At 50.6% G+C, this 15,195-nt stretch overlaps 1 protein-coding gene across 1 annotated transcript; it reads left to right on the forward strand.

Moving 5' to 3' along the window:
* Positions 1–5,115: 5,115 nt before the first annotated feature.
* Positions 5,116–14,268, forward strand: LOC132353939 (kallikrein-15-like; the record flags this gene model as incomplete). Its single annotated transcript, XM_059905442.1, has 4 exons — positions 5,116–5,178; positions 12,574–12,769; positions 12,891–13,027; positions 13,677–14,268. Coding segments are annotated over 4 exons (549 nt in total), but the record flags the coding sequence as incomplete, so codon positions are not given.
* Positions 14,269–15,195: the final 927 nt, after the last annotated feature.

Genomic DNA, 15,195 nt, shown 5'->3' on the forward strand with positions numbered 1-15,195 from the left:
CAGCGGTGCAGGAGCGGGTACTACTGTACTTTTCAAGGTACTGTACTGTAAGATTAAAAATGTTTTCTTTATTTTTTGTGTTTGTTTTTTATGTTTTATTTATGTGAAAAGTATTATAAACCTATTACAGTACGGTACTGCACAGCTGACTGTGTTAGTTGGGTACCTAGGCTAACTTTGTTGGACTTAAATGAACAAACTGGACTTACGAACACGCTCTCGGAATGGAACGCGTTCGTAGGTAGGGGACTTACCGCACAGCACTGTATAAGTTTAAGGTGTACAGCATAATGATGTGACTTACATACATCATGAAATGAGGACGACAATAAGTAGTGAATATTCATCATCTCACGTAGACACCAAAGAACAGAAAAAGAAAACATTTTTTTCCTTGTGATGAGAACCCTTGGGATTTACTCTCAACTGTCATATATGACAGCAGTGCTAATTGGACTAATCATGTTGCATATTACACCCACCCCTAGCACTTATTTATCTTATAACTGGAAGTTTGTACCTTTCGACTGCCTTCATCCAATTTCCCCTCCCCCACCGCCCCCACCCTCACCTCTGGTAACGACAAAACTGATCTCTTTTTCTTTCTAAGATTTATTTATTTATTTATTTATTATTGTTATTATTTTTTGGCAGTGTTGGGTCTTGGTTGCTGCACGCGGGCTTTCTCTGTCTACGGAGAGCAGGGGCTACTCTTCGTTGTGGTGCGCGGGCTTCTCATTGCGGTGGCTTCTCTTGTCGTGGAGCTCGGGCTCTAGGCGCGCGGGCTTCAGTAGTTGTGGCACGCAGGCTCAGTAGTTGTGGCTCGCGGGCTCTAGAGCGCAGGCTCAGTAGTTGTGGCACACGGGCTTAGTTGCTCCACGGCATGTGGGATCTTCCCGGACCAGGGCTCGAGCCCGTGTCCGCTGCATTGGCAGGCAGATTCTTAACCACTGTGCCACCAGGGAAGTCCTTAAGGTTTATTTCTATTTATTTATTTCTATTTATTTTCACTGTGCCAGGTCTTAGTTGCAGCTGATCTCTTTTTCTATGAGTTCTTCTTTTGTTTGCTTGTCTTTGAAGTATAATTGACCTACAACACTGTGTTAGTTCCTGGTGTACAACGTAGTGATTTGATATTTCTACATCGGAAGTGTACAGTTATCAGTGTCCTAGATATCCCTATGTGCCTTTTCCACTCAATCTTATTTGCTCTATTTTCAATGTTCTTTTTCTGGCCAGGTCTAATCACCACAAAATGAGTAACAAGGTCCCTTGGGTGCGGGTTGGGGGGAGATGTCTCCCACCGGAAGCCTTCCCAGCAGAGAGCTTTATAGTCATAGATATAATTATGGATCATGTGTAATGTTCATACCCATTGTTTTATAACTTATGTCATTATCTAAACAGTGTTTCACAAACCTTGAAACTAACTAGGCATTACAGGTTCTTTGATGCTTAGAACAGGAAAAAGAATTCACCAAATGTTTTGAACACCAGGAGACACCTTACTTCTCAAGAAGCCCAGCCTGGTGGCTAAAGGCAAGAGAAAAATAAGAACACATCTTTGCATTTGCTTGTTCATGTGCAGCAAAACCCTTGAAGATGACCCAAGAAATATATTCTAGTTGTCATGCTCGGAAGACGGGGCGAGGACAGGACAGAAGGGGGACAAGGTCATGATGGAGATTTATCGCTCTGTACGTTTTTTATAAACATACTTTGTTTTGTACCACGTGGAAATAATATGTCCTCAAAAAATAAAGTAGAAATTATGTTACACACACATACACATACAGAGATTCTCATGCAATTCTCGCTGGGTTCAAACCCAGCTATTTCTTCCTGTGTAGCCTTGGAAAATGACTTTAATCTCTCTTTGCCTTGGTTTCCCCCTGCTTATAGTGGAGATAGCAATAGTAGCAACTTCTCAAGGTTAATGGGAATATTAGCAAGTTAATCTGTGTAAAGCCGTTAAAACAATTTTACAGAGCATGCACTCAGCATATGTTAGCCATTAGTGTTAACATTCTCTCCACGAGTAAGTAAAAACAAAAAAGGGCTTTCTTTTCACCTCCCCCCGCCACCCTAACAAATATAGCCAGCGAGGATTTTACTGAGAAAAACTGATTTCCTTTTATAATGGGGAAAGTCACATTTCTGAATCTATCTCTGCTTTTTTAAAAGACAGGCTCATAATTTTATTCCCTGAGATTAAGGACAATAGCACAATTGAAACGCTGACTATAACGACTCAATGCATGTGAGTGAGCTATTATCATCATTATTATCAGCATGATCATTTGCGGGGTAGCTGGTTGCACAGAGGAGATGGTTCTGGAAGACACCGCCAAGGTCACCATGATCCAAGAATACACAGAGATGGGAATTCCCTGGCGGTCCAGTGGTTAGGACTCGGCACTTTCACTGCCATGGGTCCAGGTTCAATCCCTGATCAGGGAACTAAGATCCCACAAGATGCAGGGCGTGGCCAAAAAACAAAACAAAACAAAACAAAAAGAATAAACAGAGATTATGGTGACCTCTCGGACTTAGTAAATCATTACATTAGTAGCAATAATTGGAGATAACAGTGGCTGAGGTCTGAGGCTGGAAACACTGGGCCCCTCACCCAAGGTCTCACTGGAACGGGTCTGACTCCAGAGGTCCCATTCTCAGCCCTTCCTTTTAGTACCTGAGAGATCCAACGTCAGGATCAAGACCTGAGCTCACCAGGTGCAAGGCTCAGAGCTCACCTAGTGCAAAGCTCAGGTGGCGACCCCGGCTCCTGTCACCAGCCCGGGTTGCACCTGCCTCCTCTGTTCCCACATCTGGGTCCAGAGTTGGGTGCTGAGGCCTCCAGGGTGACTGACCCAAGAGGACCTGGGGCCCCTCCTTTGTCCCTCACCCTTCACCTCTAACTCTCTCCCTGTGTGTTTCTCTGGATCCACAAGGGGGCAGTGTTGCACAGTAGTTAGGCGCACAGAGGCAGCGTTGGAGTTGGGAGGGGTGGTGTGCAAATCCCATCTCTAACGATTACCAGCTTGGTCAATCGTAAATGACTCTTAGCTTCTGTGTGCCTCAGTTTTTCATCTGTAAAGTCGGGGTGATAATACTTCCTATTTCATAGGATGTTGAGGCGATTGGGTTAACATTCGTGGAGAACCTAGAATAGTATCTGGAACAAAATAAGTGCTCTATATGTAGTCTACAAGTAAGTCTATATGTAAGTACTCTTCATGACAGTGATGATGGTGTATGAATAGTATTGTTATTTGTGACTTGCTTTTTCTCTGATCTGTTTGTGTCCACATCTTTCCGCATCCATGTCTCCACTTTTCTTCTTCTTTGGGGGTCACAAAGTCTTCTGCTTCCTGGGGCCAGGCAGGTAATGAGGGAAGTCAGCTAGCTATGGGCCAAGGAAAACCACAGGATGCCCCCAGGGCTGTGGCCACTCAGAGCCCTGCTGAGGATGGATTACGGCCACGTGAGAATGCAGGTGCATTGCTGACTGATGTCATGGCCTTTTCAAGAGATGCTTAAGATCTCCTGATCTTCAATGCTGGTGGCCATTTTTTTAAAATGAGCCAAAGAATGCGGGCAGCCTCTAGAAGCTGAAAAGGCAAGGAATGGACTCTTCCCAAGAGCCTCCAGAAGGAATCAGCCCAGTGAGACTGACTTTGGACTTTGACCTCCAGAGCTGTAGTAGAATAAATCTGTGTTGTTTTAAACCAATAAATTTGTGGTAATTTCTTACAGCAGCAATAGGAAGTGAATGCAGATTTATATACTGATAATAAGCTTTTCACTGATAATCAGAGCATATATATTGATAATCAGGATACATATCAGGTTATATATCATATATATGTAATAAATATATAAGGGTATATATAATCAGAGTATGTATACTGATAATAAGGATGAAGTAATGGAGCTGAAACTGCCCAACCCAGATTGGGACTTGAACCCACTAGCTTTTAATTAAAATCACACACCTGGTCTCAGGACCTAGAGAAGTTCAGGATCTTTATGTCTCAGTACAGAAAGTTGATGAGCAACTGAAAGCACTTACCAGAATTTCCAAAACAGCAAGTAGTGGAGCAGGGGTCTGAGCCCAGGACCCTGAAACTCCACTTTTGACTGGTTCCATAATGAAGGGGGAGGGGGGTTTGTGGTGAGATGAAATTAGAGGAGGGCCGACACTACATGAGGAGTTCCCTGGGGCATCAAGAGTCCAGTCCCGGGCTTCCCTGGTGGCGCAGTGGTTAAGAACCTGCCTGCCAACGCAGGGGACACAGGTTTGAGCCCTGGTCCGGGAAGATCCCACATGCCGCGGAGCAACTAAGCCCATGGGCCACAACTACTGAAGCCCGCACGCTTAGAGCCCATGCTCCGCAACAAGAGAAGCCACCGCAGTGAGAAGCCCTCGCACGGCAACCAAGAGTAGCCCCCGCTCGCCGCAACTAGAGAAAGCCGGGCTGTGAGCAGGGAAGGGGCAGGGGCAGCTCTGAGTGTATAGAGAGACCCCCTGAAGCCAACTGGTGATGGGCAGGAGGGGGCAGACTGGAGGGTGGGAGGCCGTGGTGGAGGCTGGGGTCAGGGTCCAGGAATAGAGGGGAGCACCTGAGCCACACCGAGGGGACAGAGAAGCGGGACAGGGCTGGGTACCGCTGGGCTGTAGGGGATGAGGGGAGGGAAGGGGTGGAGACAGCACCCTCGGGGATCTGGCCACATGACTGAGTGGACAGTGGGGGCTGCCCCTGGGATGGGAAACACGGGAGGAAGGAGGAGGGGAGCTCGGGGAAAGAGAGAAACGTGTTAGGTCACAGTGAGTGAGAGGGATCTGGAGAGCCCGGGCCGGGGTGGGTGCCTCCCAGGAGCAGGTGCCTGCCCGAGGCTGGAATTCAGGGTCGGACGGAGAAGAACTGCTTGGTTGATGGCTGAACCATGGAGCTGATGAAGGAAAGACTCTAGGGAGTGTTCCCAGGAGGAGGAAGAGGGCAGGACGCAGGCCTTAGTGGAGGGGAAGGACGTCTGGGGACATGCCCAGGAGGACGTTGATCACCCAAGTCTAACTCGGCCAGAGTGGGCGGGCGGTGCGCGGAGGGGCGTTGACATCACCGTGTCGGGGACGAGGCGAGGCGCGGCGCCCTCCCGCGGATCCTGCGCACAGGTCAGGTAAGAGCCTGGGCTGCGCTCTGGCCTGAGTTCAGAGTCCCATCTGCGTCACGGAGACGGTTACAGTACCTGCCTGTGTGGGCTAGTGGGAGGAGCATGTGTGATCTTGATGGAAAGCGCTTAGCCTGGCGCCCGGGAAGCCCTCGTTAAGATTACCCCTCACCACCACCCAGCTCCAACAGGGGGAGGTGCCTCCAGGGGTGGAGATGAACAGACCAACTAGGTGTTCCCAAAGGCAGACACTGGATTCTTCCCGCCCTCTGTCGTGACCTTTGCTGCGATGCCCCTCTCTGGGTCTCAGTCTCCTCTATATTGAGGAGGAGGGACTTCCCTGGCAGTCCTGTGGTTAAGACTCCGTGCTTCCAACGCAGGGGGCGCGGGTTCGATCCATGGTCAGGGAACTAAGATCCCACGTGCCAGTGCTAAGATCCCACATGCCGGCACAGCCAAAAAAAAAAAAAAAAAAGGAGGAAGCCATCCATAATAGCCATCTCACGGGGCTGTCAGAAGGATAAATGAGATAATACAAGGCCAACACTCCATAAACAGAGATTGCTCAATTGACGCTGTGGCCCACTGTGAGTCCAAAGACTTTGAGCACGAATTTGTGGCAAAATGAAGGGACAAAGTAGTTCTAGAATAGCTTCTAGCTATTCTGGGGGTCCCAGAACATCTGAAGATGATAGGGTTCTAGAATGTCTAGAGATCTGTGGTTCTAGACTATTTTACCATCTTGGGTTCTAGAGCATCTGAGGACCTAGATTTCCAGAATATCTCAGGCCCTTCTATTCTAGAATCTGAAAGTCTGGTATTCTAGAGCTTTTGAAGGTCTGTGGTTCTAGAATGACTGAGACCCTAGGATTCTGGAATAACTAAGGGTCTATGGTTCTGGAATGTCTGAAAGACATCTGGGGGCTTAGACGCCATCATTCTCCCATATTATCTCTGTGGAAATCAAGGGTCAGCGACCCCTAAGCATTGGCCACTGATGTCCTTAACAGTCAGCCCCAATCATGCAACCCCTTCCTATATATGTGATGGATTTCCAGAAACAGGGAGAAACTATGCTTATAATAGGTCCCATCTTTCACTGGGTGATCTGAGGTCAGTATCTCCTTCTACCTGTGCCTCCTCATTATTTAAACCAGCCATGATAGACTCTAGACAATTTCCCAGGACCCTCTATGGTCCTGAGACACTGGAAAACAAATTTAAATTCCCAAAGCTTTGGGTCATCTTAATGATGATCTCCAGTCTCCAGAAAACAGAATCCAGATTTCAAGCCTCAGGATGCAGAATGAAGACTGCAAGATCCAGAATAAAGACTCTAGTCTCCCAGTCTCTAAAGTCATGCTCTAGAGTCAAGAGTCTAGGAATCTCAGAATCATGGAAGCCAGGCCCCTGTCTCCTAGTCCAGCCGCTTAAATACACAATGCAGTTTTTTGGGTTTTTTGGGGGGTTTTTTTTGGTTTTTGTTTTTTTGTTTGGCTGCACCAGGTCTTAGTTGCAGCAGGCGAACTCTTAGTTGAGGCATGCATGCGGGATCTAGTTCCCTGACCAGGGATCGAACCTAGGCCCCCTGCATTGGGAGCGCAGAGTCTTACCCACTGGACCACGAGGGAAGTCCCCACAATGCAGCTTTGAAACTCCATACTTCACATTCCAAAGTCAATCCATGAACCCTCAGAGTCTAGACCCAGACTCTAGAATCCAGGCCCCATAACTCAAAATCCAAAATCTATCATTCATATTCCAGGCCCCAAAACCTCGAGTCCTAGATTCCAAACATCAGACTCCAGATTCTTAGTCTGGACTCTAGATTCAGAGGCCCTGGATTTAGAATCCAAGACTGAGACCTGTCACTCAAAGGCCAGAGTCCAGGATCCAGACTCCAGACCCAAACTCCAGAAGTCACATTCCAAAATCCACTCCCGGCTTCAGGTCATGAGTGCCCGATTCTAGGCCCCAAACTCAGAATTCAGAATTGGAGATCCAGAATCAAAGATGACGAATCCAAGATCCAGAATCCAAAATTGGGAGGTTCAGACTCCAAGATCCAGAATTGGGGATATATATCCAGAATCCAAGGTCCAGAATTGGATATCTAGACCCCGAATCCACTGTCCAGAATCAGAGATCCAAGATCCAGAATCCAGAATAGAGGGTTCAGAATCCAGAATCAGGGATCCAGAATTGGGGATCCTGGTCCAGCTCCAGAATCCAAGATCTAGACCCCTAATCCAGGCACAAGAAGCATGACTCTAGAATCCAGTTTCTACACTCCAGACCCCAAATTCCAGGTTACATGCTCCAGACTCCTGGTTCTATATTTTGATCTCCTCCAATTTTCTGCTCTTGCCCTACTGTCTCTTCCCCCTTGACAAACTGCCCTTGGTAGGGAAATTCCTCCTCCCAGACTCAGACAAAAGCTTCAGCCTAATAAATGCTCAGTAGGTCTTGTCCCCCACCCCACCGGCCACTTAGGCATCCCTGCCTGTAAACCTGACTCTCAGCCACTTCCCACCTCACCCTATCCCCCTCCCCCAAGACCCGGGTGGGGCTGGGAGCTTATAAATTCAGGCATTCATGTGCCTGCTCGCTTTCTTCTGGCTTCCAAGCTACCCCAGATGTTGCTGGAGGATCTGGAGGGGGTGAGATCTTTGAGATGGGGCAGGGGGTTTGGAGTGAGGAGAGACACAGGTCTTCGCTGGTCTAGGGGAGACATGGGATGTCCTGAGGGATTTGCATGTCAAGGGCACCTGGGTAGGTCCATGTGTTGTTTACTGAGGCACCGGGTTGAACCTGAACCAAGAAAATGTCCTGGAGATGCAAGAGGGAGCTGCAGTGGTGAGATGGGGGAGGGGATGGAGTAAATCAGGAGGACGTCTTCTAAAGCACTTGTACCGGAGCCAGGAACAAGGTCAGGAGTTATCATGGGTGCAGGTCAGCTCAGCACAATCTCCCTGAGGCCTCCTGTGTGCCGGGCCCCTGGCTGGGCAGTGCTGGGGACACGGAGAGGACCTGACCTGAGCATTCCTGGGGATGGAACCAGAACAGGCACTATAGGCCCCAGAAGAGATACCTGTTAGGTATCAGGGTCTCCCGGAAGAGGTGGGGGCTGAGCCTCAGAGGACAAATAGGAATTTGGAAGATGCGGGGGGAAAAGGGCTTTAATTCAAGCCCAAAGCTTGCCTGGCTCTGGGCAGTGCTGGGGTCCAGAGTCCAGTCAGGTTAGGCTTGCCTTCAGGGAGTTCTTGGTCTGGAAGGGGAAGCAGACACCACTGACTCAGGGAGGTCAGAAGAGGCCTCCAGGAGGAAGTGGACCTTGAAGGGACCGGGATACCTGGGAGGAGGAACAGCCTGAAGAGAAGTGTGGAGGCATGAAATTGCAAGAAGGAAAATGGGAAGAAATAGCCTAGACGAGCAAGGTCAGGAGAGACCCGGCCGGAGGGGCTAGAAGGGGAGAAGCCACTCATGGCCTCGCAAGTGAGGCTGGGGGACCGGGACTTTATCCTGGGGGTGCCAGGGGTCTGCGAGAGCTGTGAGTGGAAAAGGGACCTGGTCAGCTCCGGGTGTAGGGGGGTCCTGTAGAGCCAGGTAGGGGTACAGGCTGTGAGGGGAGTGGGACTTGAGTGGAGGGACGGGCTTAGAGAGGAGGACCCAAGAGGCCGGATAGGAGGCTGGTATGGGGTTTGGGGAAAACATGTATCCTGAGCCAAAGCTCTGGGATAAGTGGATGGTGTTGGGCTCTGCCAGGCTGTGGGTGTACCTGGGAGTCTGTCCCAGTGCCTGGAGAAACAGCAGACCCTTGGGAGATGGGGAGCCCGGGAGGAAGAGCAGGTTGGGGTGGGGAACAAGGATGGTGAAAAGGGGGTTCTTAAGAGCAGGTGGGATGAGTTTGTGTCTGGAGGGATCCAGGTGGGGGCAGGAGGGTCCAACCTCACACCCGCTCGCTCTCTCCCCTCCCCAGATATCAGCAGAGCCCTGGTCCCTCCTTCGCAATGTGGCTTCTCCTCACCTTCTCCTTCCTGCTGACGTGTGCAGGTGAGGTGGGCCCAGGTCAGGTCCGGGTCTGTGGGACTGTAGTACCACCTAATCCCCCCAGCCTATCTGGGTCCTGCAGTCTGCCAGCGCCTCCCTCACTCGGGGACCATCTGAGGATCCTTCCCCCACACCCACCCCCGCCACATGCTGACACCCCTGGGTCCTCACCCTACCCCAAGAGCTGTCAGGGGCCTGGGGCTGCTCTGGAGTCCCCATGACAATGAACATGGCCCTTGGGTGACACAGACCTGAGTTCGAGTTCTGGGGCTGCCCCTTCCTTGCTGTGTGACCTTGAGGAAATTACTTCACCTTTCTGGTCCTTAAGCGCCTTCTTTACAAGACAGCACCTACCTGCAACAATAATGGTAAGGGCTCAATAGCACGATGTAGGTAAAGCTTATACTAAGCATTAAATACATGCTGGGAAGCTCAAGAACACAGACTCTGGGTTCAAATCCTGCCTCTGCCACTTTCTAGTTACTTAACGTCTCTGTGACTCAGGTTCCCTAACTGTACCATGGAGATAACAACAGATGCTCCCTCACAGGGTCGTTGTGAGGATTAAATGTGGTCCCGGCCCGGGGTACCGCCCCGTCAAGGTGTGTTAGCCTTGCTGGGCACTTGGTATATTCCAGGCAGAGCGCCCAGCACTCATCTCGTCCTCTGTGGCTCAGAGAGGGGCAGCCACTAGGTCAAGGTGACCCCAGGTGGCAGGAGAGCTCCAGACCATGTTCAGCCACGACCCGTGGGGAAATTAACTGTAACCTGATACCTCTACCCTGGAGAAGTTGAAGGTGGACTTTTATTAACCGCCCCCCCCCCCCACCGCATGACCGTCACTTCTGGGGGCCCCTCAGACCTCCCCCCTGCTGCCAGCCTCCCTTCAGCCTCTCTCTGTGCTCTCTCCTCCCCGCCCCCCACCTGCCCGCTGCACCCAGCTAGGGCCTCCGCCCTCCTCCAGCTTGGACTGGCCAAGGGCGGCCTCAGTGCCCAGCTGTTCAACCCGCGCCCTCTGTCCTTCTCTGTAGGACGACCCCACCCTTCCCTTGTTAAGCCCCTTGTCCACCACATCCGCATTCCCTCCGCCTTGCCAGGGCCCTTGGCCCAGTTCCTGACCTTGGCAGGTAGACTGTGGGCATTTGGAGTGGCTGTGCAAATCTTGCCCCAGTGCGGGTGTCTGTGTGCCTGGCTGTGACCTTGAGGGGACATATCCACATTGCCCAGTGTAGGGGGTCATGTCCTACGATCTTGACGCATCCCTGTGCATGTCTTCGTGCATGGTGCAGTGTGGGTAAGGGGCGTGTGTGTGTGTGCAAAGTCCTTTTTGTCTACGTCCTGCCCACATGTTGGAACCAGGTCCCCAACTGTGAAACTCAATTAGTGACCCTGAACACCAAGTGAGTGACTTGGGGGCTGATCTAGAGATGGATAAGTATGTCCTGACCTGGCTGCCTGTGTCTTGAGCAATGTGTCTTTGACCTTGAATGCCACCTTTGTGTCCCATGTTTCCCTGGGTCTGATCTAGTGGGTCCACATCTGAGCTCTGGCCCTCTGGGTCGGTTTTATAACTTTGAATCTCCACAAAGTGACTTGGGAATGAATAACAGTTTTGACCTTGACGATCTTTATCTGGGTCTGCACGTACGTCTGGCTTACTTTGGCTAAATTTGTGTCCACAACCTGAACGTCCAGACATATGTCTACATAAATCAATCTATATGCTCTTTGTTTAAAATAGCTAATATTTTTAAAGCAGTTACAATATGCCAGACATCATACACACACTCTCTCACTCTCTCTCTCTCTCTTGCTCTCTTTCGCATTTAATTCTTACAACAATCCCATTATACAGATGAGGAAATAGAGGCACAGAAAAGTCCGTTTGCTCAAAGTCTCACAGATAATATGTTTGGATCCAGGATTTTTTACTCTATCACTTCAGATTTAACCACTATACTATAGACCCATGTTGGTGACAAGTCTTTTGGGACCTGAGTGTGTATCAGTGTCTCTCCCTGTGTACCCTTATTAAGGACCTCACCTTGTTGTTCAGACCCCGTGTGCAAGTGTGCAAGTCTGTGGCCTAGTATATGCAGATCCACGCTGGAGACTGTAAATTTAGGTCTGAGCTTCTATGTCCAAACCTGTGTCTGTGAATGCGTGTGTGTGCACACATATAGACACACATGCTCATGCCTTAACTATCCTTATTCACATACACATATGAAGTTCTGTGCTGTGATTCTTGAAGCTGCAACCCATGTACATGCAAATGAGTTTCAGCTGAAAGTGCTGTCCATATCAGTTCCTAAGTTTGGAAGACTGGTTGTGCCTGTATGTTTGCCCATGACCTTTTGTGGCTACATCTGTGTCCTTGTAAGATACTGCATTTGGCTGAGATGTCCAGACTCTGGAGCCAAGAATGTGTGCCACACAGATCGAGTGGCCACACCCTTTTGGTGTCTGTGACAGCTCGGTGACCTTGAATGGCTGGTTCCAAGTGACCATCTGTCCGGACCTGTATCCACTGTCCTTGTCTCTACTCCCAATCCCAGAGGACTTCCTGCCCTCTGGTCCTCTCCCTGTCCTCTCTCTCCCGGAGTCCTGTAGCAAACGACTGGGGGCCGAGGGCAGAGGGACAGTTCTGGAGAAAACAAGCAGCAGTTGTAAAAGCTAGAGAGAAGGCGGTGCTTAAAAATCAACAGCAGGGACATCTTAAGAAGTTGGGGAAAGGCAACAGGTGGAAAATGTGTAGTGAGGTCAGGGTACAAGGAAGGCGTAGGGTGCAAGGGAAAGGACTCTGTCCTCGGGGGTCTTCCTCTGTCTCCTCTGTCAGTGGCCCAGGACGACAGTGACAAGGCGCTGAGGGGTGATAAGTGTGAGCCCCACTCCCAGCCATGGCAGGTGGCCCTCTTCGAGCATGGACGCTGTAACTGCGGTGGTTCCCTCATCTCCCCGCGCTGGGTGCTCTCTGCAGCCCATTGCCAATCGCGGTATGAAGGCTTGGGGTCCTGAGGGGGCATGGCGGGAGGGTCTAGGGATCTGAGGATCACGGATTCTGAGGAAAAGAGCCGGAGCCTGGGGACTGAGTTCCAGGTGTGCGCATGACTTTGGCACCTTGGTCTCTGAGAGGCAGAGGCTGAAACTATTGGCTTCGGGGGCCTTGCGGAAAGGCTGATGGGATCTCCAGATTCCCAAAGTGTCAGGGGACCCAAAGTTGCCCACTCTTTGATCTTTCTGTCTGCTCCGCACCCCGCCTGCGGCTAACCACTCGCCCGCACAGCTCCGTGAGAGCTGCGCCAGCGCGATGGCCTGGAGCAACTGCGGGCTGTTTCTCTCACTGTCCCACAGGCGCGTTACGAAGCGCAGAGCCACCATCATGATATCCCGTTACTGCGTCTAACCCGGCCCGCGCGCGTCTCTACTAAAGTGCCCCGGGTCCCGCTGCCCACGCGCTCCCCCGAGCCCAGCGAGCCCTGTGTGGTGTCTGGCTGGGGCTTGGTGTCCGACAACAAGCCTGGGGCCACAGGGAGCCCCGTGTCACAAGGTGCGTGGAAACATGGAACTGGATGTCAGGCCTCGAGGACCATATTGTCCAGGGCCCTTGGGCGGAGGGAACAAGGGTCTGAAATGTTATGGATTCGCTCCGACTCTACTGTCCTCCCCAGTGAGACTCCCAGATACATTGCATTGGGCCAACATCAGCATTATCTGGACCACATCTTGTAACAAGGACTATGCAGGGCGCCTGGTGAACACCACGGTGTGTGCGGGCGTGGAGGGCAGAGGCACGGACTCCTGTGAGGTCAGAGCTGACAGGGAGCCATGGAAGGAGGGGGAAGAGAGGGGAACAGGTCTGGGAGTTGGAATGGGGCAGGGTTTTGCTTGCTTTGGGCCAGAGAAGATGTTAAGGTGCGTTTTCGGGGATGGAGGAGGAAGGGCAGTTAGAATGGGGGTGAGGTTGGAGTTGGGGTTAGAGAGGCAATGGGTTTGGGTTGTGTTTGGGGAGGCAATGAGGTTTGGGACGGCGTGGGCTGGCGTTGAGAATGGATATGAGTTTGGTTTGATCTCAGATGGGAAATATGTCAGGGTTGAACTGGGGATGGGGGTAAATTTTGTTTGGGGGGCAAGAGACATGACGATCGGGGCTGGGTTGTGTTGGAATGAGAATGGGCATGGGTTAGGTTAGATTCTGAATAGGAAAGATGTGGGGGTCAGGTTGGGTTGTGGTTGTGGGAAGGTGGGATTGGATGTGGGTTGTATTGAGCTGTGTTGGGTTGAGGTGAGGATGGATTGATTTAGATTAAACTGGGTTGTATTGAGTTGAGTTGGGGTGGGTTGGCCTGGGGTGGGGTTGGATTGGGTTTTGATTGAGATTCTGAATGGTGTTTAGGATGGGGATGGGGGCACTGGATCCAGAAGGTTCCCACTCAATCTTCCCCTTCTCCCTACAGGGTGACTTCGGGGGACCCCTGGTCTGTGGGGATGTACTGCAGGGCATTGTGTCCTGGGGTGATGTCCCCTGCGACACAACCACCAAGCCCAGTGTCTATACCAAAGTCTGCAGCTACTTGGAGTGGATCAAGGAAACCATGAAGAGGAAATGACTATTCTGGCCTACCACCTGTGTCCCTGACTACACAGAAGCCCCCATGGCTGGCCAGCAGCCCCATCTTGACCTGGAACAGAACTGGACCATCCCCCAAGACCCTGTCCAAGACCCAGAGGTTAGCCAAGGACTTGCCCATCTGAGACCAGAGCTGGTGCTCCAGGTCACCTGTTTGATACCAGAATAACAGAAAACACTGATGCAAGTTTCTCTGTGGAAGTTTCTGCAACTTACTTCTGGGGATGAAGGGAAATGGGGGCCACAGACTGGGTGGGGGACTCACAGCCACTATATACTGTTCCTTTTCACCCGCTGCCCTGACGTTCATTCAGCACCTAGGATCAGCTATTTGATCTTGAGCAAAAGACCCAACCTCAGTCAGCCTGGGTTTCCCCCATCTCATATTGCTTTCCTCAGGGGGTTGCTGTGAGGATTAAATGAGGTGATTCATATGAACTGATTTGAATAGTGCCTGGCACTGAGAAAATACTCTGTATTTCTGGACCCCAGTGAAAGAACGCGGCACACACTAGATGCTCAAGAATGACTTCATTTTCTTCAAGATTTAGTTCTAGGCTTCCTGGTAGCCATGGCAAAAAGGCAAAAACTCTCTTTTCCTTAGGCAGGTTCCTGACCTACAGCAGAGGTTGGGCCCCCATGAGCTGCTTTGATTTTACTGAAGAGCCAAGAGAATGGGTTGGGAACCTTATAAATGGATTGGGTTTATCATTGAGGCTGCAGGAATCTAGTTCCTGACCCCAAAAATGTGATGTTTCAAGGTCACTGAATGTCAAGGCACAGGAACCTGGCTCCTGAGACCTAAATAGTTTATGGAGGGGAGGGTGGATTGGAATTTGCAGAGACGATCTCTTGACCCTGCAAGGCAGGAGTCCAGGATCTTTGGGACTTTGGAGGACATGACCTTGAGCATCCAGATTTGGGGAACAAGGAGGAGGTAGGTATTGGGTCCCAACATTGTTTGGGGGGGCATTAGATTTTGAAATGCTAGGAAATTTACCCTGGGAACCATTGAAACTTCATATTCCTGCATCTGGGGATGCTAGGATTTGGTGAGGGGAGGTGCCTAAGATTTTATTATGAAAGGAAGAGTAGATTTAGGGGCCTGGATCCCAAATCTAGGAGTGCAAGAGTCAGGGCATTCTGAAAGCAAAGGCTTACATTTCAGGGGGTTCTAGAAACTGAGAAGCTGGTATCTTTGGCTAGAAGTGGTGCAGGGAGAAAGGAATCAGGGCCCCACTGCTGGTATTTGAGGGTATATTGGGTCTTGGGGGTACATAGCCTTACGTGGGGTTAAGGTATATGGGGTTTTGTGTTGGAGGTCAATGGTTCTTCCACCTTGCTGT

The sequence above is a fragment of the Balaenoptera ricei genome, chromosome 19 (genome assembly GCF_028023285.1).
Source record: "Balaenoptera ricei isolate mBalRic1 chromosome 19, mBalRic1.hap2, whole genome shotgun sequence".
NCBI classification, from domain to species: Eukaryota; Metazoa; Chordata; class Mammalia; order Artiodactyla; family Balaenopteridae; genus Balaenoptera; species Balaenoptera ricei.